A 27,792-nucleotide genomic window follows, 5' to 3' on the forward strand; every position below is an offset into this window, starting at 1 on the left:
TTCTCATTGTAAACGGCTGGCCCGGGACCAGAGACCCTAATTTCGTTTTATCACTGTGATAAAATGACCATAAAGATTCCTGATTCCCGATTGTTACATTTTTCTGATGATGGAAGATACATATAATGAAATTTGGGCTTAAAATGACTTTAATGAATATTTCTTTATTTAACTTGTTGTGAATCAGAAGCAGACAAAAAAATGCAGTTGGAAAAAATGTACTTGTGACGTACAAGGTACTACGGGAAGCCACAAGCTCCCTGCTCTGCTCGATTCTGATACATTAGCTTGTAGACAGACGGTTTATATCATCATTTTCCTCATCCGAGCTGGCATATGGTTCAAAACTGTACGGCTGGGTAGCTCCAGTATTGTCCGCCAATTTTATTGCACCGACAATGTTTCATTTGGGTTGTAACAGCCTGTAAGACAGCAGGCCTACCCCTGCTCCAACAGTCACACCCCAAATACTCTGTTGTCCTGTGGCTGACCTTCCTCCTTTTCAGTACAGACCTCCACCTCTCTAGATGTTCCTCCACCTTCTCATTACAGATCACATTGCCATCTACAAACATTATGATCCACAGTTTCCTGTCCAACCCCATCTGTCAGTCTGTCCATCATCACAACAAGGATGAAGGGGCTCAAAGCTCATCCCTGGTGCAGTCCCTCCTCCACCTGAACTCCCCTGCCACACCTAAAACACATTTCACCACTGACTTATATGTCCTCCACAACACCAACATACTTCTTTGCCCCTCCACACTTTCTCACACAACTCTTCTACTTGCATCCTAACATTGGCTTTCCTTTGATCTACAAATACACAAACAGCACCCTCTGACAAACTCAAAAAATTTCTTGCGATTATCCCATTTTCTTTTCAAATAAAGGGGTGTGTAATTAAGGAAACAAGTTTAAAGTGTCCAGTTTTAGGGCTGCGATTCTCATCTCAATGAGAAAGATGTTGAACTAGGTGAGCAGACAGGTTGCATTTTATTTAATTAATGGGAACCAGGATGCTTCAGTGACAGGTTATAATCAGAATACACAATGCATGTTCAGTGATCTTTAACTCATCCAGAGGTTAAAATGCATCTTGAAATAATCTGAAAGGTTAACATGCACCATCTAGTGAAAGTATGGAGAAATTGAACCCTATGCACCAACAAAATTCTTTGGGACAGAAGCATTAACAGTCAGATAAATCAGATAGAATGTTTGTGTATAGAAGTGTTATCAAGACTGTCACTCCAAACACCTTTGGACCACTTCTTTGCACTATTAGATCACTGTGAGAGTTTTTTTTTTCTTTTTACTTTTCCAGGGTTTCAACACCATCCAGCCAGGACTGCTGCGAGGGAAGCTGGAGGGAGCAGGAGTGGATATGGACTGGTCCATAGACTACCTCACAAACTGTCTGAGGTGGTAGTTAGTAGCACTGGAGCCCCCCAGGGATCAGTTTACTCACAGTTCTTCGTCACCCTACACTGTGGCCTTCACGTCTGCCTTCATCTCCAGAAGTACTCAGACGACTCAGCCATTGTGAGCTGTGTGTCTGAAGGAGATGATGTGGAGAACCCGTCAACTATCAACAACTGTGTGAACTGTTGTGAGAGTAATCACCTGTGCTTAAATGCAAGAAAGAACAAAAAGATTGTGATTGAATTCAGATACTGAAGATTAAGAACGATGACCCAGCTGTGAACGTCCCAGAGAACTGACATTGTCACCGTTGATAGTTTCAGATATCTGGGTGGTCCCCTCAACAATACACTATTTGTGTTCTGGGATTTGTATTTTTACTTTTTTCTTCTTCTTTTGAGCAGCCATGGTGCGTGAACTTCTCCTCTGTCAGATCAATAAAGTAGATTTCAATTCAACAACAGCCTTTTCATTTTGTTATAAAGCTTTTTTATTTTTATTTTAGGCAGGGTCCATTTACCAGCTCAGTGGCCTTGTGGTTAGAGTGTCTACCCTGTAACTGGAAGGTTGTGGGTTCAAACCATGACCTTCATACCGAAGACTTTAAAAAATGGGACCCAATGCCTCCCTGCTTGACACGGAGCATTAAAGGGTTGGATTGGGGGGTTAAGCCACCAAATGGTTCCTGGGCGCAGCTGTGTCTGCAGCTCACTGCTCCCCCAGGGGATGGATCAAAAGCGGAGAACAAATTTCGCACTCCTAGGTGTGTGAGAGATAGTGGGACTTTAACACTTCTGTGTTATAACACAGAAATTTGGCTTAAGCATGTGACAAAATTCTGTCACTGTTCTCACTCAGTGAGGCACAACACACATTTAAAACAAGGGAACAATGTTTGTCTTATAGCATAATTCAGCCACCTGTGAATCCCTCGTTAATCAAAAACAAACAGCTGATCAACATCAGTATTGGAACAAAGGTTGCTTCTCTAAACCTTTGTAAAGCATTCTGATAAAAATGCAAAGAAGCATGACTTTTACACGTCATTACAAAGAAAGACCATAAAGCAAAACAGAAACTTGTTTTATAGTTAGTGTTTGTCATTTAATTACACAGTTCAATAGTTTGCAAAATTGATCATATTTGGAAGTAGGCACTAAGATGAAACCCTTTCAAGAAAATTGCTTAAATTCATAGTTCAAACCTTCCATTTGTCTTAAAACATTTGTTAAAAAAGAAATTACAGTTACAACGAATACAACGTGTACAGTACATTCATTTAGTGTTTAAGTGAAATAATTAAAGCTCTAGTGTGAGTATAATACATGCATTTTAAAGTGCTTAAAATGGAGTGGTTCAGACCTAAACCAGAAATATCAGAGTTAAATGCATTAAACAATATGTTTGACTGCTAGGTTCAAATATACAAAACCTGTTTTATAATGTTTTATAACATAAAATGAAACACTTTTGGTCCTTATTCTGAGCATAATCAAAAAGTAAGTTTGTGAAATCTGTGAACTCTGAAAAAATATATATATTTTGCATGAAACAGAAAATTTTTAACTAAAAAAAAAAGGCAAAGTTAATATTTAGGGTGTGGAGGTGAACAAGGATTCCATTGTTTTGTTATGCTCTTTGATTATGCATTTACATGACTCCAAATATATAGATGCACGAACATTGTATAGTAAAATATGCTTGCTTGCTGCAAAGTAAATAAGAGAAGAAATGCAAATATCAAATACACATAAAAAACAAGAATAGAAACCGAAAGAAGCCAGGCGGTTTTACTTTACATCCAAATATTCAATCTTTCACACACAGACAGGGTTTTGATTGCTTTTTGCTTCTCAGAATTACAAATACTAGTAATATACCAATTGAACAGATACAGAGTCTAATGACGTATTTTACATGTTGCCTTACTGGACAATAAAAAAAAACGTGATAAAAAAAAAACGATCAGTTCTCTCATCTCAATCGGAACCTCTGAGCAAAGCCTGCATGTTTATTCTGGAAACGTTTTGCAGACTTTGACATTTAGTTTTTTGCTAGTTCCCCCATCACATATTAAGCACACTGGTAAACCAGTCTCAACAGCAGTGAAAGCAAATCTGCCCATGTAGCATTGAATGTTCTGTTGTCTTCAGATACTATTCTTTAAATTTTCTCAAATAAGCTTGCACTGGGTCAATGACGAGTTGTAAGAGAAAACCCCCCTTTCTTTTTTTTTTTACAGCATCATCATGCTTTTTGAAACTGGAATAAGTAACTAGCCTAAAACACATTTGCATTAAATACTACTAATTTGTTTGTAAAAGCTCCAGGGACCTGAGAGATAAAAGTGTGGCTCCAGAGCCAACCCCTGACCAAGATGATGTTTAAAATCACAGAGTGCTGTAACCATAGTCGTTTGTGTATGGATCCGTGTTACTCAAGTTCTTAGGGTAATGAATAATGGAGGCAATGACACCTGCAAAGAATCACAATAGCAAATTAGTATTACTGTACTCTATGGGGAAACCAAGGTGAAATATATAGGAACAAATGAGGATGTTAACATTTTCTGAAATAAATTACCACCAAAACAATTTCAAAAACTGTTACTGGCTTACTTGGATTCATAAAACATGCATGACTGGTCTAAAAATACATAAACAGACATCAAAAGGGAGGGTATGGGGTTTCAAGTATTGTAATATTTAACTTGTTCTCAATCTTCTTAGAACGTCAGCTGACAAGTGTAGAAAAACTGAAATAAAAACAGACGGGTGGTTGTTTCTCTTACCTCCAGGGTATGTCCAACCTAAACAGAGGGAGGAAAAAAGACAAACACATGATCATGTTTTACATTTTCCTGTCGTAAAGACCCAGTACAGGCAATCATGATATAAAGGGGGTTGAAAATTTTTTTTTTTTTAAAAAGCTGAGCACTTTAAACAGCTGCAAAAATGAGACTTTCCTGCTTTAAATTTTGAGAGGAACATTTTATGAACAACAAGATTAGATTCATAAGCTGTTTAACCGTATTCACTGAAAGGCAAAAACAGAATACAACTTACCTTGACTTCTGGAAACAAGAATGCTCAGTGTGAACATTACAGCGAATACAACGAAAACTGGAATAATAATTTGAATAAAAAAGATTCCTGAACCTAAAGAAAAACGAAAAAGAAAGACATTCTCTTTAAAAGGAGCACTTTTGTTTTACATTTTAGAAACAGAGGCGGAGAACGTACCTGATGGTTTGTCTGAAAATTTCAGTTCTTTCATGAGCTGCATGCAACCGTTCTGCAGCCGTGTGCTTTCAGACTCTGTGTGATGTCCATTCGGCTCCAAAATCCCCTTGAGGACCATTGCTTGTGCCACGAGAGCTGTCCATGTGCCGTTGGGCTCCAGACTAAGATAGACTGTGCCATTGTAAAAGACGCGGTCAGTCCAATGGAGCTGATGTCCCTCCAGAATGCACTCTTGATGGCAAACGATGATATGACCCTCTGCTAGCAGTAAAGACAAAACACGATCATGAAACGCAATTTAAAACATAACTGCAGAGCAGAAATGCAAGACAACTTACTTAAAGCTGGCATCTGACTGATGCTAGCACTGAACAGCAAAAGTTCTTTGTTTGACAAACTTTGGAGGATGTTGCTGACCTCCTGACTCGTGCTGCTCAGAGGCACACCATTAAGAAGAACCCGCTCAGCAACATAATTACCCCCCACCACTCCCGAGTGCTGGATCTGGATTATGATGGCATCTAAGGACAAAACGAACGGTGTTTGCAGTAAATACCAGTGTTCAGATGCAGGATGGATCATTGTTAGGGTGATTGCAGAAGTATAGCAACTTTAAAAAACAATCTGTAAATTGCAAATGCAGTAGAAAAAAATGACTGTATGTGCATATGTGTATGTGTGTATGACTGTATGTATGAGAAAATGTCCTGAAATCCTATAATAATCCAGAACAGATGAAAAAAGATCAAATGTAATCCATTTATTGTTTTTTTGGGAATTGAATTATTTTCTTTGACATTTTTTTATTTTACATTATTTAAGAAAAAAAAGTTCTCGGAATCACATTTACATGCCTTTATTGTTTAGGAGTAATACATCTGTACGTCTTGTAATAGGTCACAAGTGAATAGCAGAATAACAACAGCCACAAAAAAAGATAAACTACTAAAAAAAAAGATAGTCGAGCCAATTTGCTTCTTTAAAATGTAAACTCTTTAAAGAGCACAAATTGCGCAAAATTATAAAAACCATCGCCACTCTGACTGATAGATTTATATTTAACTTATTCTGGGTCAGTTTATTAATTGTGTGACATTTTCAAAATATTTGATGTCAAGTTGTAAGCAGAAAACATTTGTATCTTACCTGCAGGAGGGAGGACCGGATCGCCCTGCGATAATTGGCTTAATAGAAAATAAATAAATGAGCAAAATTGTAGTTCTGTGATCCTCATTTTGTTCTAGACAAAATATACACACAAATGTATGTAGATACTTTGACAAGCTCTGTGCAAATAAAGAAGCGCATTAACTTCTAAATGTCACAGAGAAACAGGAGTCAACAAACTGGAACAGACGGACATCCGCGGGATCCACCCCTCTCATTATGGTCTTGTTGTCTCTGCCGTTCAGCTTCACTTTCGCTTCAGGAATTTTTTTAAATGTCCGCCTCTGATTGGCTGTAAATCTTGCACCTGCGCAGTTACGTCGATTTGATCACCAACTCTCACAAATCTTTGACGGCAGACTTACTTATATAGTTTTATTTATTTGTTGTTCCTGGCTATATCCAATAATAATAATAATAATAATAATAATAATATTAATAATAATAATAATAGTAATAATGATAATAATATAATTTTATAATGAAATAAACATTAAAAAAGCAGAAATGAGAAATAGAAATGAGACCTTCCAAGTTTTAAAGGCAAAGAAGTAATTTTTAAAACCAGATGGGCTTTTTTTTGCCTTTTGTGTCAATGTGATTCCATGTCTTCAGATCTCTTTGCTATTCAATGATTGTGGCAATTTATCATTAAGCCCTTTTTTTCCTATAGCATAGCATAAGTGAAGACACCACTGTCTGCAATGCTCCAGTAGTTTTCATTTAATTTTTCCAAAATTATGTGTTATCCTGGTTCAAATAAATGTTGGGAGCAGATTCTGTATTTAAAAATCCGGTGTTTTTTGTCCTATACCTAGCAATAAATGAAACTGAGCTGAAACATTGGAGCAGGTACTGCCTTGTCATCCTAAGATCAGAACAGCAGTCAAAACAATGTGGTTGGCTCCTTGTTGTTTCTGCCAAACCCAACAAGCAAACGTATAAGTCAGAAACACCCAATCGTCCACTGCAGAACACAATACAGAAGCTTAATATTGAATTTATATGGTAGAAAGTTGGGTAACTATGTCAGATTTGTGCTCACAAACATTCGGTTGTGAAATTCACTTTCCTGGTACAAATTATTTAAAAAACAATTTAACTTAAGAAGGTTTAAGTCTGGGTATTTTCTCAGTGGTTATATATTAGCTCAAAAAAGAGTATTTCTATGGTAATCTATGTCAAAAGTTAATCAGTTGTCAGTTATTCTTTTTTGGTTCACTTTTTAACAAAATCTTGGGCAAGATGACCTGTTTTTACGTTCTCTCTGCTGGTTCTCTGTAGACACAACCTCTTGTCTTTGTTTCTCTGATAACAAGGAACATTTTGTGTATCTCTCCCTCTGAGTCAGAATGTACAACTTTTAAACCTTATCTGATGTTTTTCCAATAAACAAAAAGCTTGATTGTCTAAGAAAAAGAACATTTGGCCTTTTAAGCCATCGGGTATTTTAAGTGTTTAAACTTAAGATTCTCTGAGTCGGAAAGTTTCACTGATTGCCTGACAAAGCACATGTGTACACCTTAACGTGCAAATTCCGTCCAGAACATTCATCCTTTTGTCATTGGAAAATGTAAACAACATCTGTGGTTCTGAGACAGCCGTACTGTGTTCTAAGAAGGAAGATTTATGTAAGTTGTTGTGGTGACCTCACATTTTCAGACGACAGCAGGAAAAATAAAAATCCTGAAATAGAAAGCTTCCTAAAAGAAATCGGATGTAGGAACAAAACAGAAAGAGCTCTTAAAAATCCTACTGGTTTACTGTGTGTGATCCAAAACTGGATCAACTTGAATTGTGCTCCCATTTTCTGTTTTTACATCAGCAAATCATATCAGAAAAAAGTTTACACAGATTGCAGATATGTGAAAAGTTGAAATAATCCTCAAAATAGCTAATCCATCTTTCAAATTACATTAATAATCAAAATATTTGTTTAATCCAAATCTTTGAATCCAGTCAGACATTGTGTCAAGTGTTGACAGTTCTCTCCAGTGTCACAATTATTACCAGAGGATGTTTATGAAAAATGTCTTCTATTCCATTAAAAATAAAGAAGGCACAACTTTTGCATTCAAAGAGGTTTATTCTCCCAATAGGCATAGGGAAAATAGGACAAAGCGATTGTAACCCATAGTAAATGAAATGCCAAAAAAAATAAAAAAAGTTATACTAAATTATTGTACATTTGAAGTCTTTTTTTTTTTACATTTGTAGAAAGTTTATAACAATGCAATACAAGCATAAAACAAAGTCCAGAATACAATTCAACATTGTTTTAACTTTCGAAATTCTTAACTATTTAGAACAGAAATATAAGTATTATAATTTTTTTTAAAACAAACTGGTGATAAGGAATAACCAAATAAAACATTCACAAAAGGGATAAAAAAGTCAACTTTAAATTTAGATCATGTTTTGCTGGGTAAAATTTGTGCGTTAGTTTGAAAGGGATTTATTTGACCTTGTTTGTTAAGGTGAATTTTTGTGGTAAAGACCAGACTTTTTTTCCATTTAATGTTAGATATAATATTAGCCAAATAAAAGTTAGCCGATGGAACGGAAACCAAATTATCCTGGAACAAAGCTCTGGTTTTTGAGTTCAGAGAAGCAAAAACTAACCTGAGGAGATTGATTTTTGATTTGATTTTATTGATTTATTTCAAGGATTGTAGTCAAAGCAATAAATAATTTACACATATTTATCAAACTCATTACAGAAATGATGAAATGCATAGATTACAAAGACAGAAAACAAAACAAAAATGTCACTTAAATCACATTTGCTTAATTAAATACAGTGATCATTAACTGAAGTAAGTAGAGTTTGATTTATTGCTTGAAAAGGGAGTGGGAAGAAGCAAGCTTGTATTGGATATATTATTATTATTATCATTATTATTATCATCATTATCATCATTATCAATAATAATAATAATAATAATAATAATAATAATAATAATAATAATAATAATAATAATAATAATAATAATAATAATAATAATAATAATAATAATAATAATAATAATAATATGCACTTTCCTTGAAGTAACCACAGCAAGACTGGAAATTTCCTGTGTTTGGCTTTACCGCCCTCTAGTGTGCAGCCGCGGTACTGCGCTCCACTTGATCGGTTGTGCGCTTGTCAGGGTGCGTTTACACTAAACATGGCTTCTCAGTCTGTTGGAGAGCTTCAAGAAATGGAAGGTGAGTATACATATTTAAAATTTTTGTTTTTGTTGTATCGTTTATGATTGTGTGGGCCCTGTAAATAAGCATTTGTTTAAAGGACCGTGTAAAATACTGGCGTGGCTGTATTTTCGTCGTTCTAGAATACCTTTACCCCACCATGTCTGTTTGGCTAACAAGCTAACTTAGACGTTAGCTTTCGTCAACATCCACGTATTGTATTTAGCGACATAATTTCCCCCCAAGTTTTTCAACAAACATGTTTTTTTAAGTTGAATATTTTTATATGGAAATTAAAATCGTCACGTTTACGTTAGACATATTAGCTTTGAATTTTTCTTGGGATTGTTTGTTAGCTAAACTAGCATGTTGAGCTTTAAATGAGCAGTATTTTAAAATTAGTGCTTGTAAAACATGAAAGACGCCAAAGATATCTTTGTTTTGCAGACTCCTAAGCTTTTGGGTGTTTTTTGGAGTTATCGCTGGTAATTGAGTGTACACATTTGAACTCATTTGATCACCTTTTCCTCCCAAATGCACGACATACTCTAACCTTTTATTAACGAAGATGGCCAGAAACTCGTTATATGCTCCTGGACAATCGAGAAACAAGCCTTTGTGTCAATAAGATAAGAGAAAGAAGAATGTTATGTGAATGTCAGTCCCACATAACAGAAATAAATGTCTTTAGGATTAATAAAGCGTTTTTGTTGTTGTTGTTTTGGTCTGCTGTAGTTGACCGAAGGGGTGATTCTGAAGAGTCCGGGGATGATGAAAGCAGGAGGAAGAGTATTAATGGCGATGTGGACCCCAACCAGCCCTCCACAACAACAAGTGAGCAGCAGACACACTTCACACAGTCTGACATTCAGAAGCATGCCACACGGATTTAACAATGTATGCATATACATATCTGTCTGTTTAGATGAGTAGGTATTAAACAGGGGTACCTGGTGAGGCTTCATATTTAAACACAAAATGATTTTAGTAATTCTAATGAAGAACCAAATGATCAGAATGTAAAATTACATTTTGGAGTATTTCTTTTTTCAAATCACTGTGAATCATAAAAAAGGAAGCGTATTGCATTCCATTAAAAACTTTTGTTTTGTCATGTATTAAAAAAAAATATGAAGAAAAAAAAACATGGGTGATCTTTATTCAAATCTTTTCCATGATTTTTATTCTAATATTTCTACAACCAGGCTGAGCTCTAACCTCATCTGCTCATGAAAACCTTAGGATGACCTGCAATTATAAGTTGAAAATCCACAATGTGTCCGTCTAATAGACATCATATGTTTTGTTTATGTGCCCAATGTTAGGTTGGGGTTGTGAGGAGCTTTAAGCTAGTGGGGGGAAGAATGCAAAGAAAGGGATGATGGGAAATGAGTCCAGGCTCGCCCACGCTATAACAGGGGATCATAATTTTGCAAAAGGCAAATTTCTGATGAACTCCTGCTGCTCTGCAGAAACTGTCCTAAAAAAAAACGACAGGTTTTTGATTTAGCCTAAAAACGGCATAATCATAAATAAAGACCCTTTGGATCAAAAGTTGATTGGAGTGGAACTTTAAGAGCCCTTTATCAGCTGAGGTCATTTGTTTAGATTTGCTTTTCTTTAGATGCTAATAATGGAAAATGTTTTGGGTTTAGGCAGTAAGTTTATTTTATTTTTTTAAGATCTATGTGTTTTCTGTAAAGGTAAAGAAGAGTCACCGGTTGACATGGACACCATAACCTTGGACCCAGAAGAAGAGGTAAGAAGCCTTATTCTTTAAAAAAAATATATATATATAATAAAAAGGCAAGCTTCTTCAGTCATCTTTTCTGGAATCATTTGATGTGATCATAGATGTAAAAACTACCACATGTTTTTAGCTTTCTACACTAAATAGAAAAAGAGAAGGTGTTTTTATTTGTGTTTTGACATGGAGGACAAAAGCTGTAGTCAGTTGTTGTTTTTTTTCCCTTCAGGACGTTGATCTTGTTCATTGTCGCATTGGAAAGATTGAAGGACTTGAGGTTTTACAGAAAGCTAAAGTAAGTCTTTCCAGTTCACTTCTAATGACACATTTAGCTTTTTACTGCACATACATTTTAGTCAAATAAAATAGCATTTACAAGTAAGGATACATGTTTCCCTTTCTGTTTGGCTTATTTCCTTTCCCCCCCCCCATTCTTCTGATTTCTCAGACGCTCTCCTTACGACAGAACTTAATCAAAAAGATAGAAAACCTTGAGAGCTTGAGCTCACTGCGAGAACTAGATCTCTACGACAATCAGATCCGAAAACTGGAGAACCTGGACAACCTCACAGAGTTAGAGTAAGTTAGGAAAAAACCAAATGTCCTGCATACCGATTTTTTTTTTTTTTTATTCATTTAATTCTGAAGATACTTTCTTGAATGAACCCACAGGCAGCTTGATGTGTCGTTCAACATTTTGAGGAAGATTGAGAATCTGGAGCGATTGACTCAGCTGAAAAAACTGTTTCTGGTTCACAACAAAATCACCGGCATTGCCAACCTGGAGCACTTCAGCTTCCTGGAGATGCTGGAGCTGGGCTCTAATCGCATTCGGGTATGAAGGGATGGATCTTTGCAGCTCTGAGGTTCCTTTCTCACACATTTATGCCATTTGACTTTCTTCACAGGTCATTGAGAACCTGGACGGCCTCACATCTTTGACGAGTTTGTTTCTTGGCACGAATAAAATAAATAAGCTTCAGAACCTTGATGCTTTACACAACCTCTCTGTTTTAAGCATTCAGGTAATGTGATAAACGCACCTTTTTGTGGGAGTTCTGAGACAAGTATCAGTATCAATTTTGGTTGTATTTGTATTTTTAGAGTAATCGGATTACTAAAATAGAAGGGCTTCAGAACCTTGTCAACCTGAAGGAACTCTATCTGAGTCACAATGGCATCGAGGTCATTGAAGGCCTGGAAAACAATGTGAGTTGAACTCTCTCACAGAACTTTAGAGGAAAAATTACTACTACTTTTCTTAGGCTGAAGAATAAAGTGAGGCTGAACTTTTTTTTGGTTTGTTTTTTTTACAGAAAAAGCTGACAACGCTGGATATTGCTGCCAATCGAGTAAAGAAAATTGAGAACATCAGTCATCTGACAGAACTGCAGGAGTTCTGGGTAATCATCATTTTTATTTTTTTAGTTTGCAGACTAAATTCACTGCTAACTGATGTGTCTGTTACTGTGAGATGGTGATATTAGTACTAAGAGAGCGAGCGTGTGGTTCTTCAGGTAGCTTCCAGGTCCTGCTTACTTCAGAAGACCACACAATTTATCATGTTTGGAATTTATCGAACCGCAGATCCTTCGATCGCCGGCCGACTTTCTCAACCCTTTTAGCTGCTGCCGCCTGGATCACAACTACAAGCTTTTTTCATCTGCTCCTGATTCTCAGCGATTTGAATAGAGAACTAATCAGATATGCAATTTTAAGCCTAATTGTCTTCATGTGTCTCCCATCATTAGAAAATGTACAAGAACACGTTAAAAACATGATATGTATATATGTGTCTTTTTTTAATCAGCACTTCAGGTAATGGTAATGCCTTAGTTTATTTCTATTGCACTGATGGTTGTGTTTTGGTTAAATGTCTCCACAGATGAATGATAACCAGATAGAAAACTGGTCAGATCTGGATGAGCTGAAGAACGCCAAGTCCCTGGAAACAGTCTACCTTGAAAGAAACCCGCTGCAGAAAGATCCTCAGTATCGGAGAAAGATCATGCTGGCCTTGCCCAGTGTGCGCCAGATCGACGCCACCTTTATTCGATTCTAAACTGTAGCGCGTCAGCCGCTATCCAACCTCACCGTGCACCCCCATCCCCCCCTCACACACACGCCACCTTCTCCGACACGTTTTGAAACGTTCCGTTTCCCAGTCACTCCATGTAAAATATACATTCCATCCCAAAACATATCTATGGCTCACCGAGCAAATGCTCGTATGCACACATTCTTCTCCTGATCTGTGCTCCTCTGTGGAAGCTTTTATTTATTAAGGCACAACTGTGAAAATGAAAACAACTACCCTCTACTTTAATATTTCCTCCACACTTTTTTTCTCTTCATCTGGGAGACAGAGTCGAACCGGCAGTGTCCATGAAAACAAAAACGTAGGAAGGCAGTCTCTATACTTGAAATTGGATAATGATCATTCCCAGGTTAGGCGTGTCATTATGGTCATTGTAAGGATTTCTCCGTTATGTTTATTTTTTCTTTTGGGGGAAGAAAATGCTGCTCTCATTTCTGTGCTGTTTTTTTTTCCGTTTGCATGTAGTTTAAAATGTAATCTTAACATTTGCTTCGTTGGATATTATTAATAACGTTTTGTTTTTGCTTCATTTCTAACATTTCTTGAGCAGGGTATCAAACTTAGCAGTAAGACGTCCACAATGAAGCCTTAAGACAGACTACATATTTACACCTCATTGGTTGCATAAATCTATCTTTAAGGGGGGAAAAAAACGTACTAGTGTGTAACTTTTAATAAACTGGCTGCAGCAATGAAGGGCACATTTGGATGTTCAACCTCCTTGTCCATGTTTTTTCCTGAAGAGATCACAGATTACTAGATCCATTTCCTGCTGAACAAAAAGTCGACTCTGTAAGAAAATAAAGCGTATGAGAATGTAAAACAATGCAGTGCTTCTAGGTTCAGTGGTTTGTCTTTTTTGTGGCTGCATTTTAGTTTTGAACACGCTTTTCTTCGTTTCACCTCAGCTTTTGAAAAGACTCGAACATGCAATTTGTGAAGCACAAGTTGAATGTAGAGTTTGTTTGTTTTGATCTTCTTCTTCCAGGACTGAACTCTTGTTTAGCCATTGTAAGATAAACCAGTCCATGCTCATTTTTGGCTTGTAGAATTGGTTTGAAGTATTCATGCTGTGTTTTTATCGTAGACCCATTAATGTTGGTTTGACTCGCTGGAAACAGTATTTCTGCAGTCTTCATTGTAGAATGCTTCAGTGCTCATAATGTAGTTTAAGACATTTTTTATGTAGAAATGATTCAACAACTCTGAGCTGAGAGGTCACTTAATATAGAGATGCACTAGAGGCAGAGGTGGAAAGTGCACTATTTTATTTGGAACCACTTCGACATTTCAAAACATTAAAAAAAAGGGTTTGTGTATCCTAGAACTTTAGGAAAAGGAAATCAGCTACTCAAATTTAAATCTCAATTTATTGCTTTAATTCTTAGATGTATAACAGGTGGGGCTTTTTAAAAGACTATCCTAAAGACAGTTATGCATTTCCAATACGCCTGATGAATATGCCCTTTTATTTTAAATTTTGGAACTGATCCTAGGAATCTGAAATATAAGAGCGTGGAGTTAAAAACCTGTAGATTACACCTCTCACGTCTTAAGCCTGTGCTATCATCTTCCCTTTGTAAACGTTTGTTTCTGCCAATCAGTCTAACCAATTTGTGTGATGTCAAAATTGAGATAAAGATGATGTTGCAACTCGAAGAGAATTTACAGAAACTGCTTTCAGCTTTTTATCTTAGTTTCAAATTTTTTTTACTTATTTAATGCTGTTTTTGAACTGAATGTATTATGCAAATAATAAAGTGACACTTATGAAAGGGCAAGTTTTTGTGTGGTTTTATATTGTCAAAGATATTTTGAAGCCTAATTTGACATTTAGGTTTATGATTATGCCTTAATTTGTGACAAAGATCAAAATTCTGACCTTATTTGATTGACATTGGTACCGATAAGAGCTTAATATTGTGTAGAAGGTGCACAACTGACTTTTATGTACATTATATGAATGAAATCTGTAGTAATATTTTCTGTGCTATATTTTTACTATAGTATGTTTCTCAAATTGGTTAAATCCACAAAGTTGTGAGCATTTAAAATAAACCTCGTTTAGACAGCTTTTGTCACATCAGGTTTTTTTTATGTTAAGCTTTCTTGGCATTAATACCTAAAGTTTAAAAACTAGCTATGTAACTTTTTTTTAATTGCATTTTTTTATCTGTTCATAATCCATCTATATTTGAACAAAGAAGTACTCAGAAATGCAGTTCTGATCTTAAACCATTTTATATATGTATTTCAAACACCAAGTGCACGATTTTCATTGGAGAGGGTCTTCAAACCGTTATCATTACACTTTTCAAGTCTTATTTTGCTTTGTGGAATGACCAGCAGAGCTGATTTTATTGGCATTACCCATGAAGAAACAGTTACATATTTTGTCACCCCTAAAAATTATTTGGTGTTTGTTAATGTTGCCACAGTATCTTGTATTTCCCAAACTTTAACACACTCATTTATAATGCATCAAGAATAAATGGTAGACATTTTACAAACACGTAGGTGAATATAGCCCATTGTAGCTGACTGTACAAGAGTGGGTACTCCAATAAAAGTAAAAAGTATGGTAGGCACAAAGTTACTCATAACGGAGTCAATGTAATATATTACTATCCAGATCCGCAAAAAAAGTTATAAGAGTTAAAATTGTGTAACTTCGAAAAAGCACTGCAACAAAAAAATTATATTCCAATGAGAAATTTTATAATTTTTTGTGCTTTTAACAACAAAAAGTAAAAAGTACCAATAAACTACACGACCCACAATCCAGACTGCCGTTACGTACGGAGCAGGCGCCGTGCAGAAAGACGCCGCCGCGCATGCGTCACATGTGTGTTGTTGTTTGTGGCGGTAAGATGGCGGCGCTCGGAGACACCTCAGCTCCGGGGGTGAACGGGTTAATACAACAATTCACAGCAATAACAGGTAAAAATAAAGTATTATTTTGCGGTTGAACTATTGGGAAGGTTTGGATGCCTATTAAAGTAAAGGTATATGTACTCTAAATCACTGTATAGGTGCGCAGATTGGCAAAACGGGCTGTTAGTCTTTCTCCTGCGCTGTCAATGCTTTGCAGAGGGAAAAAAGCACAACCAGCTGAACTCTTGAAAGACTCTTTTAATATAAATGTTACGAAGACCGCCATTACAAATCATATTTTACCTTAGAATGTTTTTTAATGTATTTTTCCTGATGTTCTAATGAGAGATAGAGTTTTCGTAGACCAGAGAAAGGGTTTTTCTTCTCTTCTTCCGTGGGTTCTTGTCTGGGAGTGTGGAATGGACGTCGGTTCTACATTACTCTTCTTCATCACCAGCAGGGCTTCATGTTGCGTTACTGTCACCTTCGCCGCGGCTCTTACAGTAACTGCGCTTTTTCTGCACGGTTTCTGCGCGGTTTCTGTGTCAAAATATTGACACTGAGGTATTAAACAATCTCGTATTCCTTAGAATTGATGAATGGCGTTATAGAATTCACTTATTTAACAGGAAGAGGAGAGGAAATTCAGTTGAGGGACTGCTAGTGTTGGAAAGTGAAACGGACATGCGCAGAAGGGACCGGCGGGGGATCGGCGCTTTGAAACAAAAATATGAAAATCCAGCCTCGATAATGAATTTCTCCGTATGAAATATACTCATGTGCTTTTTAATATGCGTGGAAGTAATGAAATATGAGCATAATTTATATTAAAGATTTATGTTTAAACTGTTATTAGTGTTGTTAGTTATCCGGTTTTTAATAGACATTAAAACTTGTATTATTAATCGTTTTATTTTACTGAATTATTAACCTCCATATGTCCATGTCAAGCATATGCATTCAAATCATCAAATCCATGGCAAATTTTCAGGTCGTTTTGTCATTTGGTTTCACGTTATTAAGCACTTTTCAGGATTTTGAATGTAAGCTTTTTTTTTCTAATTAGCTTTTTATTTATTATGATATGATGTGATGTCATGAGTTAGTAATAATACTTTTTTTTTAAAGGTTCAATGTCTTATTAGCTTGGCTTAAATGAAGAAAAAAGACACCTTTTTTTACTTATTGTTTTTTTCTGAGCACTTCATGATCAAATAACCTTAATAATCGGTAAATTTGTGTCCATCACTTCTAGGGGCCACAGAGAGTGTCGGAAAACACATGCTTGAAGCATGCAACAACAACCTGGAAATGGCTGTAACCATGTTTCTGGATGGAGGAGGAATAGCAGAGGAACCCAGCACCAGCTCAAGTTCAGCGGCATCGAGCAGCAGAGCTCCCCCAACAGAGTGAGCATTGCTACATTTTAAAAATATCTTCCTTTTAGTCATATTTTCCATAAGAAAAGGTGGAATATTTTCCTTGAAGCACTGCGCAATCCATTCAGAATCAATGATGTGTGTTTTTACATGGGAATTTGGCTCTGATTTGACCTTTTTGGTAATTTAATGTATATTTTAATCGGATTCTTTTCACAGCGAAGTACGCGCTCCCATTCCCCAGAAGCAAGACATATTGGTGGAACCAGAACCATTATTTGGAGGTATTTGAATGCTTCCTCTGTAATTTTATCCCTGGCTAAGAACTGCCTAATGATAGCACTTTTGTGTTCTTGTCACATATTTAGTGCCTAAGCGAAGACGGCCTGCTCGATCGATATTTGATGGCTTCAGAGACTTCCAGACAGAAACAAGTGGGTGTATAAAATGTTTTAACTTCTAAACAGTGGGAGATCATTTTTTTAAACAAAAGAATATATTGTTGTCCTTTTTTATATTGTGAGTATGTAATGAATTTGAATGTTTTTTTGTTTTTCACCATTTAGTTCGACAAGAGCAGGAGCTTCGCAACGGCGGGACTGTTGATAAGAAACTGAGCACCTTGGCAGACCTCTTCCGTCCCCCTATTGAGCTCATGCACAAAGGCAGCTTTGAGACAGTAAGAAGTCGGCCCCGGTTCACTTTACACCCCACTTTTATCCACTTCAAAGAAGGGATTCAGTTAAGACAGTTAAAATGGATGTTTTTGCTTTATAAATGAATGAAAGCTAAATAACATACGGTACTTTCTGAAAGACAATTGCCAAACATGGAAAATAATTAGTTAAGCTAAATGTTTAAATGAAATCAAATTAAGAATAAAACCATGATTCAGTTTTTTTTGGTCAGAATATATAAACAAATAGAATTTTGTTAGACATAAAAACCACCAAAGTCTAACACCTGTACCATATTTCAGGAGTAAGAAAAAAATCTGAAAAGCGTAATTTGGGTAAAAGTGGAGATTAATGCGTTAATCACTTTGTTAGGGATCTTTTCCCATAGATTAAATCTGTTTAAAAGTTAAAAGACATGGTTCAAAAGGGCAAAGAATGTTGAAATGTCATTGTATTTTGTGAAAGAAGTCAGTAGTTGTGTTCTTTAACAATTTTAGCTTAATGAGTGACCTTTACAGAGATTTTCTTAGCCTGCAGCTAGCAGTCCTGTCTTTTTTGTTTTACTTTTGTATTATTGCTGATAAATAGTTTTTATCTGTTAATCCTGAAATGTTTTCTTCCACCTAATGTTCCAATTTTTTCTCTTGTTTGTGTCTTACAGGCTAAAGACTGTGGACAGCTGGAAAACAAGTGGCTGATGATCAATATTCAGAATGTTCAGGACTTTGCTTGCCAATGTCTGAACAGGGATGTATGGAGTAACGACGCAGTAAAGAACATAATCAGAGAACATTTCATTTTCTGGCAGGTATGTTGTTCTTTCTTTGTCAAGCTGAGTGGAAGTAGAAAAAATATAGATGGCATAAATCTTAAATTGTGCCAAATATAGTAATATGATAACATATCGCAGCGATTCTGGTTTTTAGGTGTCTTTTAAGAGCAACACTACAGAGCTTAAGTTAGACAGGAAGACTCGATAATGGCCATAAAAATGTGTTTCAACTGGAAAAAATAAACAAACGATGAACTTTTGTTATCCTCAAGGTGGCTGTCTAGTCTTATCAGAAAAATATACATTTTTAAACAAAGTTTTAAAAAGATTTTTCTGGAAATTAGTTGAGTAATGTCCCAAATTCACAACAAAATAGGTATAAAGCACTGACCATTTACTATGTAAATTATATCAGGAATTGTAGATGTCCTTTTTTTCTCCCTTGACAGGTTTACCATGACAGTGAAGAGGGGCAGCGATACATTCAGTTCTATAAGTTGAACAAGTTTCCCTACATTTCCATTTTGGATCCACGCACAGGTCAGTGATGAGAAGTCAAAACTGCTGCTTGCTTCTTTTTAAAAAAAAAACAAGTTCAAGTGTCAGGGTTTTGAAAATCCAGTAAAGCTAATAGTAAAGTAACTTTAGGGAAAATCTTTCCTCAAAACAGGTAGAGTATTAACGGTCAAAGGCTTGAATATAAATGGAGATTTAATAAATGCGTACATGTTAGGAATAATGCTCGGCGAGGTGTCTATTATTGGTAATTAATGGACAGCGCAGAGGCATGAGCAGTCCTCCGACCTTGAAGGTCATTATCCTGCTTATACCATGGTCACCTACGAAGGAAATAAATATAAAATGAATCATTAGTGCTTTGATACTGTTCATTTTTACGGTTAAAGTGGAATCTATGCTGAACATCATGTTAAGTGATATAAAGCATCATTTCTGAAGGCAAGTTCAGCTCTTAATTTCGTGTCACACAGCCACTAACCATGTTTTGCGCATTTGTATGTATGACATTTTGGTATTTTGTGTTACATGTGTGATAAACGTAGTTCACAGGTGTGTGGTTGTGTTTGTTGTGCGCAGATGTCTGTTACGTGAATCCGGTTTTCCGCTGTTGAGAATTTTTGGTTGGCTGGGAATTATGCACATGTTTATGCATATTTTTACGTAGTTGATACGCAATTATTACATATATCTTATGCGTGATTTTTGTGAGATGCAGATGCAAATTTGGGGCTTTCCTCAATTGTTCCGCGTATAACTAATGGACTTTCCTGCATGTACCAACGATGTATAACTTTTAATATCGCGTATATGGCACACATATTACGTTCATATTCTGTAATTGACGCCCAAATTATGAATAGGTTGCACATAAACAGAGCAATATTAACGAACGGTTCATGTTTTATGTTAATTGTTTTTTTCGTACCTCTTCCGTGGTTTTTCATGGTTCAGTTGTGATACATCTGTGAAAATTTCACGTAAAGACCACAACTTTTCTCACATTTCCACGTAAATTCACATTTGACAAATTGTCATTTGTGCAATGTGCGTACATGTACATAGTGGCTGTGTGACGCAGTATTTATCGCTCGTTTTTGTCCAGACGATGAAGCAAAAGTTTCGCTGCTATTGGACAAATATTCATCTTTAACTCTGATCATTAAATATGTATCAACAAACAGTTCCTTTGATTAATTAGCAAAAATACAAATATAAACTTTGCTCTGAGTTTCTGTTTTTCCGGTTACCAGCTGACGTTTAGGCCAGCCCTGAAAATAAATAACATTCAGACTGTTTAACCAGAACTTCTCTTTTGGCTGTTTATTATCACTTTTTAATTGACACCTTGCAGCCAATCAGAATGGAGTATTCACTCAGATCATGGTATAACAGAATGACACCCTCATGGTTGCACGGCCTTGTGGGCAGCACTTGGAAACCAGGCAGCGAATGCATGTACATCTGACTAATCAGTTCAACGAAAATTGCTCAACAACAAAAGCTGATGTTTTACCACTTATATAATGTTGGTATCAACTTCCTGAACAAATCCAAAATGTGCTTTAAAATTATGTGATTCTTTCTTAATGTTTGCTTTGACTTTTTGTTGAGAACATTTTTGATGCGCCGATGAAGACATATTTTGTGCGCATGGTTGTGTAATAGTCTCTGCCTCTCTGTTTATACACTTTTACATAGAATGTCTTGCAAATTCTGACCGCTTCTGTTGAAACTGACTTTGATTCAGGTCAAAAAATGGTGGAGTGGAACCAGCTGGACGTGACGTCTTTTCTGGAGCAGGCCACTGGTTTCCTGGCAGAACACGGGCAGCTTGACGGGCCGTCCTGCCATGGACCACCTGCCAAACGAGCTCGCTCTGTGGGTTTCTCATCTCCTGCTTCACCTCTGGTTCTCATTATATCAACGCTTCTCCCCTGAGCTTCAGTTATTGTGCCTAAAATGCTGTTTGAGATGGTTTTAATTGGCTATGTTTTGAAATGGAAATAATCTCAGACATCATTATTTATCTTTAAAAACATCATTTTTTACATATATATATATATATTTTAAAGCCAAAATAAGTCCGATATGTTGTACGTTTGCTTCATAAACATTTCTGTTGATGTCTTACTTTGTTTTCTCTGCTAGGAGAGTCTAATTGATGCCAGTGAAGACAGCCAGCTGGAGGCAGCGATCCGAGCCTCGTTACAGGAAACCCACTATGAGTCCTCGAATGTCGCTGAGGCCCAAGACTCCCCGAGATCAGAAGACGATTCGGACGAGGAGGCCTTCTCCGACAGCGAAGGACCCATCTCTGTCGACGGCTCAGACAGTGAACCATCCACGCCCCTCACTGCCTCAGCGGCCCAGCAACGTCTCCAACCTGACAGCTCAACTTCTTCCTATAGAAAGTCCCCGTACAAAGAAAACAATCACAGTCACAAAAAGGAGGAGAGCAAAAAGAACCATCTGGAACCTTCAGCTCCAGTTCGTCATCCTCAACCTGATGCTGACTCCGGAAGGAACAACTGTTCCTCCCCAGCGGAAAGTGCGTCATCTTCCAAGATCAGCACCACCACAGCCTGTGAAGTGGACTGTCCCGATGACAATGGTGAGACAAACACAATGGTATCGTCTAAGACACTTCAGATTGATGCTCAGTTAAAGAAAAAGCAATAAACAGGACGGCTAGACAGTCTATTGACCATCGGGAATGTGCTGAAACTTGATAATCTGAGATCTAACATGTCTAGAACTGCTCTGAAGCAGCAACCAACCAGGGCAGAGCTTCAGGTAGCAGCTTCAGCTGTCTGCGGCCGAAGAACAGCCTGATGTTAGAAATCTCTCAGGGAATCTTAAAAAACAAAACAGAATTTAAGTAAAGCTGTCTATTTGTCAGCTACTTTATCATTACATCACACTGTAACATTGACGACTGTGAAGTTATATTTTACACTAAAAATAAAGGACTTATTTTATGCATAAAACAGAAATCTTAGCAACAAGTTTAAACTCATTAATTTATTTAACATGTCAGAAAACTAAAATAGCAAAATAATGATTCATGTAGTTTGTAAAAAAAAATAAAAATAAATCCAGTTGACAATTTTCTTGCTTCCTCTGCATGTTTTAGAGCAATCTGCTGACTTTTCAGTGGAAAAGTTCCCTTCAATCAAACTTTAAATGTGGATTATTATTTTTCCAAATGTTTTGGCTTTTATGCACTAAAATTTAGTCAGAAACCGACTGTGATGAAACCATTTTTACCCCTGTCAAGTTTGAGCTCAATTCAGTGAATTTTCTTTTGTCTGTGCCTAGAATGTACATGATTAGAATCGCCACATATATATAGTTTAACAATGAATTATTCATCAAATGATAACACGTCTAAATAAAGCATTGGTTTAGTTATAAGAGGTTCAATCTTGTTTACTAAAACTAACCAGAGAGGAAAAACGACCACAGAAGGGGTCAAACGGAGAAGAGACAGATGTTTGCTGACTCCTTTGACACCTTTTTGAGTGTTTTTGTCGTTTTTTTAATTGTTATCTGTTTGGAAACCAACTGTGTTTTTTCCTGTTAATGAAGGTCCCAAAGCCAGGTTGATGCTCCGCTACCCCGATGGACAGAGAGAGCAAATTTCTTTGTCTTCTAAAGCTAAACTTTTGGTGAGTTGATCCGACACTTCTCCCTGTTTGAAATAACACACAGTGGTCACTCGATTATCGTCAAGTTACGTTCTAAAAATAACCTGCAAGAGTTATTATAGATGTTTTAAGATGGTAAAAGTCCTCACTACACACTTTTCTCAGCCCGGCATTGAGATTTCTACACTTTCCTGTTGTTTCAAAGTTCAAACCTTCATAGAAACACGTATTTTAGAAGGAAACCAAAGATCTGCCAAAGATTGAAGTTTTATTGAAAGACCCACTACAATCTTTTAATCTTTTTTAAAGGTAATTCTGATTATGCCATTTTTACCCAAAATCAAAAATGTGCCCTTTTCTAGGACATAGTTTGGGCATTAGAAATTTTCCCTTGAGTTATGGGCGGGGCTGTTGGCATGGAGCAATCCCTCAATCCCTGCTGAGGGCTAGTTTACAGCCCCACCAAAATAGTGATAAATATTGGAGCTATCTGGACATGCAGTTTTGAGCCCGAGACCAGCTCGGACGAGGAAGACGTACATGGATCTAGTCGTCCACAAGTGGATGCATCAGAATGAAGCGAACCAGGGAGCTTGTGGCCTGCTGGTTCTGTTTTCTACGTCACAAATGAGCCCCGTTTGCAGCTTCATCTTTCCATCCCGTCCTGATTAACAATGTTTAAAAAAATAAATAATCAGAAAATACAATTTTGAGTTTAATTTTCTTCATATATGTCCCCCATCATGAGAAAAAAGCTACAAAATGCCATTTTTCATTGGAGTGGGTCTCTAAATTCTGCAAGCTGAGCACATTCTTTACTGCAGACGACACACAGAAGAGATAGAAGAGATTGATTGACGATTGTCAACAGCCAATCAGGATCCAGAACACAATATACTGTTAAAGAAAACCTAGTGAAACGAGTAACAGCGAGGGACCACTGTATCACAGAAACCTTTTTATTTTTGAACAGTTCCTGGATATCAGCAAATATTAACTCTAGTAAAACAAAGCTCAGCTGTTAAACCGTTTTGTTTTTTGTCTAGGCCCTGGTCAGGCACGTCCAGTCCAAGGGTTACCCTAACGAACGCTTTGAACTCGTCACCAACTTTCCTAGAAGGAAGCTCGCCCACTTGGACTATGACATCACGCTGCAGGAAGCAGGCCTTTGTCCACAGGAGACTGTATTTGTGCAGGAGAGGAACTAGCCCTCCCAGACATGTTGGCCATCAGCTTGTCCATGTCATCAATGTTCTCTGGTAACGATACTGGCTTCAACACCTGAATAACTTTCTTTTGGGGAAGTTAAGCGGGAGGACCCCGGCTCTCTCTCTCCTCCATGTCTTCAACAGGACAGCTGATGGACTTCTGCACATAACTCCACTAGTCTCCGTACTGACATCACACTGAAAACCCGATTTCTTCGTAGTCCTTTTAAACCGACCAGTAAACTGTTTCAGATGTAAGCACTCTTTATTTTTTTAATATTATCTGGTTTACTCTGATGCAGCTTTTTGAACTCTGAGGCACATCAGGACTGAAAACAAACATGTCTCCTGTAAAAAAAAAAAAAAAAAAAAAACAAGACACCAAACTGAAACACCACTTCATTGGTTAATGAAAGGCCATCGAGGACTTTTACTTTCCAGAAAAGGACGGTAAAGGTCAGAGTTTATTTTCCAGCTCTTGTTATATCTGTACATTGGACAAGTAAAGGGAGATCTGTCCTTGTCTTTTTTTTTTCCTGTAATTGTTGAGATTTTTGTAATTATTTAGGAGGTATGAGCATTCCTGGAAAAAAGGCTCAGAGGATACAAGGGGGGGTGGGGTATTTGGTATTTTTGACACAGAGAAATGACAAATGGGAGGTTGTACGCATCTTCAGTCGATGTACAGACGGCTTAGAAAAAAAACTAATATTTAGCGATAGTCTTTGTTTCCTTCCTTTTTCTATATGCTGCCAACAAAATGCTGATGTTGAAATATAACTACCAAAAAAAAAAAAAGAACCAGCAGAATCCTTTTTACTTTGTTTTTTTTTTTTTTTTATAATTTAGGTTTTGTGAATGAAGGAATGATTAAAATTTGAATTTTTGACCCGAATTAAATTCACCACTTAACTGGACATATTGCATGAAATGGCTAAAAAGGTGGACACATTCAGCATAAAATGTAATTTTTTTTTATCTAAATACATTTATTTTACATACAAGAAAACTCTATTATGACTTCTGTTAGAATTCTACGCATTGTTTTAGTGCTCTTAACCTTCCAAAAAAATGTGAAAGTCAAAGTCAGACAAAAGACTGTAAGCTTTGACCAGCTCTTTGTCTCTCCAGTTTTTCTTTGGGTCATCTGGTGGTGCTAATGTGCCTTAAATGTCAACAGCGAAAAAGAAGGTGACTTATAAGGACAGTAGTGCAGGGTTTGAACTCTTTCTTTGGGCTTTTCAGAAATCTCGTCTGGTTCAACAAGCTTCCAATCGTCATGCTAAACTCGCAATTCTTGTGGTGCTTTATTTTTTTTTTCCTTGCAATTCTTTTCTTAGAAGAGTGCACCCATTGCAAGTGGATGGACCCTGAGAGGATGTGTTTAGACTCTATAATCTGTCTTTACAGCCTCGTGATTCAGGATTAGTCAGAATTCTTATAAAAAGATGGACAATGTTGGCCCTCAAACTAGAATCTTCTGCCCTTCTTTTTTAACAATATGCTAATTAAAGTATGTCTTACGGTCTCACCGACTGACTTGTACCCAGAGTCTGTGCAGAGGTTAAAGTTGGCACAACCCTAACCCTGTGTCGCCACCCCTACTGAACCATGGGCAAGAAGAGGCAACACCAGGAAGAGCAATGATGTATAAGCAATCAGAAGAACAACAAATAAAATCCTATGATGAGAACAGGAAATATGGTAGAGGATGACATTTCCGACCATTACATCGATGACGAGCTGTTTCTGCAAAACTCACGAGATTGCGGGTCAAATTAAACTCCTCCTGTTGGCTAATCCATGTGGATTAGTAACCATTGAAACATGACCAACAAATAACACTAGAAAAATACTTTTTAGGTTACAAAAAGACTTACAAAGGTTTTTTTTTTCTGAAAAAAGTTCAAAATGAACCTTTAAAAACAAAAAAGGCACAAAGGTTTTAGTTTCACATCATTTCCATTCTGCCATCAGAGAGAGAGACCCCTCCTGATTGTTTAATCATTGATGGTGATATATTTGGTGAATATTATTGCTTTAAAGAAGAAGAGAAGCCATTCCAGTAGGAGCACTTTGAGGATCTGATCTTTTCTTTCACCAAACACAACCCAACAGGGAAAACTGATCATTAAAGCTTCTCATTTGATTTACAGCTATTGTAATTGGTGTTTGATTTTTCACTTGACTTGTGTTATTCAGGTTGTCTTTGTTATTCCACTAAAGAAGAGGAGCCCAGCTGATGTTTGGGAGAGTCAGATCAGGACAATGGTCAGAGATGAAGAAAAACACCCACAGCTGCACAAATAGATGGCTCAAGTTTGCTCCCCAGGATGTGTGCAGTTTACATTCTCAAACCAGCTGATTTTTTTTTTTTGTGTAAAGGACAAAAAAAAAGTCCTCGTGAACAGAAACAACCTTTTTCAAAATGTCGTAAAAATGCCATTATTAATGTGGAAATTTCTGGCCAGTAGCAACGACCCACATTTATTTCACATTAAAGCTAAATTAATCAGTCAGTCCTGAGTTTTTATTCAGGCAATCAGGCCAGCAGACTTCAAACCTGGTTTGTTTGAAACTGTTGCATAACAGGCTATTGCCCTCAGTCATCTGTTGGCCTTCTGGCTGTTCCTGGGATGGATCGATGGAAGTTAATGTGTAACCGGTGAGCAATCTTCAGTCTCTATTCAGAAGCAGGTCATCAGTTTCCATATCAAATTCATTTCAGATGTCATGAGCAGGACGCAGCCGTGGTTTCAACAACATTTGAGATTTCTTTTTAAATCTGATGATCTCAAAAGTCTCATTTATTTTATTTTTATGCTGAAAATTACAAGAAAAAGCAAAAATATTTATTCAAAACAGCATAAAAGAAGGCTTAAAAAAGAGAAAGCTCTGCTTCAAACTTTTGTTGCAGCATTTTGACCCCACATTGATATGAATTCACCATCATTTGGTCAAACTTAAATACCCATAATGCATTGCGAGTTTTCAGTTGGATCAACATTGTACTACTTGGATATTTTTTTCTCTTTTTTCTGTAGTGGCTGATAAATAAAAGTATGCAATTCTCTGTCGAAATTTCTCCTAAACATTGAATGTTTTTCATCTAAAGGTCCAAAAGAAGCATTTAAAAAAAATTGAGCTTCTTCATTTTGTGGAAAATTAAAAAAAAATAATAAGATGATAAGCTTATCTGCCCTAACTTTCCAGCCAAAATGATGCAAACTGTGTGGGACGAGGTCACAACCTTGATTTCAAAATACAGTTACAAATTGTCCATGCGTACTAGAATCTTCCTGCCTTTAGTTCTAGGTTTCAAAACAATGTTTCGTTGTCGTCATGGAGAATATGTTCTCAAATGACGTATCTGGTTTAATATATGTTAAAATATTGGCAAGAGCTTTAATTTTTGTAAAACAAATCTTGCAAAAAAGACAAATGTGAGCGTGCAACGTTTAAATGTTGACTCAAATGTCAGCCTGCTGAATGATTTCCCTGATGAATGCACATTCATCTGGAAGGAGGCCACAAACAACAGCTTTACTGTTCAAAGCCTTTATGGGAACAAAAAACAGTATTCCAAATGATATACACTACGATGAGTTTCCAATTTAACCATAAATGGTTTGAAAAATAGGTAAAGACAAAGAGTTCAGGCCACATGGAGCGGTCAGATTCAAAGGTTAAATTGTCTCTGTATGTTGGTGAAATGGATCAGCCAAAAGGCCACTCTGCTGTGATTGGCTGTTACCCAGCAGGCCGTATCTGAACAAACACTGCTGATTGTCTGCAGACAGAGACTGACCAGAAGTCCTGAAAGGTGCTTAAATTCACCTCACACCTTC

General features: G+C 36.8%; 3 protein-coding genes across 4 annotated transcripts; 2 read left to right on the top strand and 1 right to left on the bottom strand.

The window, feature by feature from the left end:
- Positions 1-2,504: 2,504 nt before the first annotated feature.
- LOC111949102 lies at positions 2,505-6,077 on the bottom strand. Of its 2 annotated transcripts, none has more exons than XM_023965496.1 (6): positions 5,814-6,077; positions 5,006-5,188; positions 4,668-4,925; positions 4,491-4,583; positions 4,217-4,234; positions 2,505-3,901 (listed from the first exon to the last, which is right to left on the bottom strand). In XM_023965496.1, the coding sequence occupies exons 1-6, from the start codon at positions 5,899-5,901 to the stop codon at positions 3,816-3,818; spliced, it is 726 nt and encodes a 241-aa protein (XP_023821264.1). In that variant the 5' UTR covers positions 5,902-6,077; the 3' UTR covers positions 2,505-3,815. The 2 variants fall into 2 exon arrangements, with proteins under 2 accessions (XP_023821264.1, XP_023821263.1); XM_023965495.1 differs by having other exon boundaries at positions 4,668-4,928; positions 5,814-6,076.
- Positions 6,078-8,924: 2,847 nt separating this feature from the next.
- ppp1r7 (protein phosphatase 1 regulatory subunit 7) lies at positions 8,925-14,649 on the top strand. Its single transcript, XM_004079254.4, has 10 exons — positions 8,925-9,041; positions 9,759-9,857; positions 10,727-10,782; positions 11,000-11,065; positions 11,219-11,349; positions 11,443-11,605; positions 11,679-11,795; positions 11,875-11,979; positions 12,087-12,173; positions 12,656-14,649. Exons 1-10 carry the CDS (start codon positions 9,002-9,004, stop codon positions 12,830-12,832), a joined length of 1,041 nt encoding a protein of 346 aa, XP_004079302.1. The 5' UTR covers positions 8,925-9,001; the 3' UTR covers positions 12,833-14,649.
- Positions 14,650-15,701: 1,052 nt separating this feature from the next.
- On the top strand, positions 15,702-26,099 carry ubxn7 (UBX domain protein 7). The gene is made up of 11 exons (XM_004079255.4): positions 15,702-15,808; positions 16,998-17,151; positions 17,341-17,405; positions 17,490-17,555; positions 17,688-17,800; positions 18,460-18,606; positions 19,020-19,110; positions 20,837-20,967; positions 21,238-21,700; positions 22,678-22,757; positions 23,783-26,099. The coding sequence occupies exons 1-11, from the start codon at positions 15,703-15,705 to the stop codon at positions 23,942-23,944; spliced, it is 1,578 nt and encodes a 525-aa protein (XP_004079303.3). The 5' UTR covers position 15,702; the 3' UTR covers positions 23,945-26,099.
- The last annotated feature ends 1,693 nt before the right edge of the window (positions 26,100-27,792 follow it).

This window comes from Oryzias latipes, chromosome 17, assembly GCF_002234675.1.
Source record: "Oryzias latipes chromosome 17, ASM223467v1".
In the NCBI taxonomy this organism is placed as follows: domain Eukaryota; kingdom Metazoa; phylum Chordata; class Actinopteri; order Beloniformes; family Adrianichthyidae; genus Oryzias; species Oryzias latipes.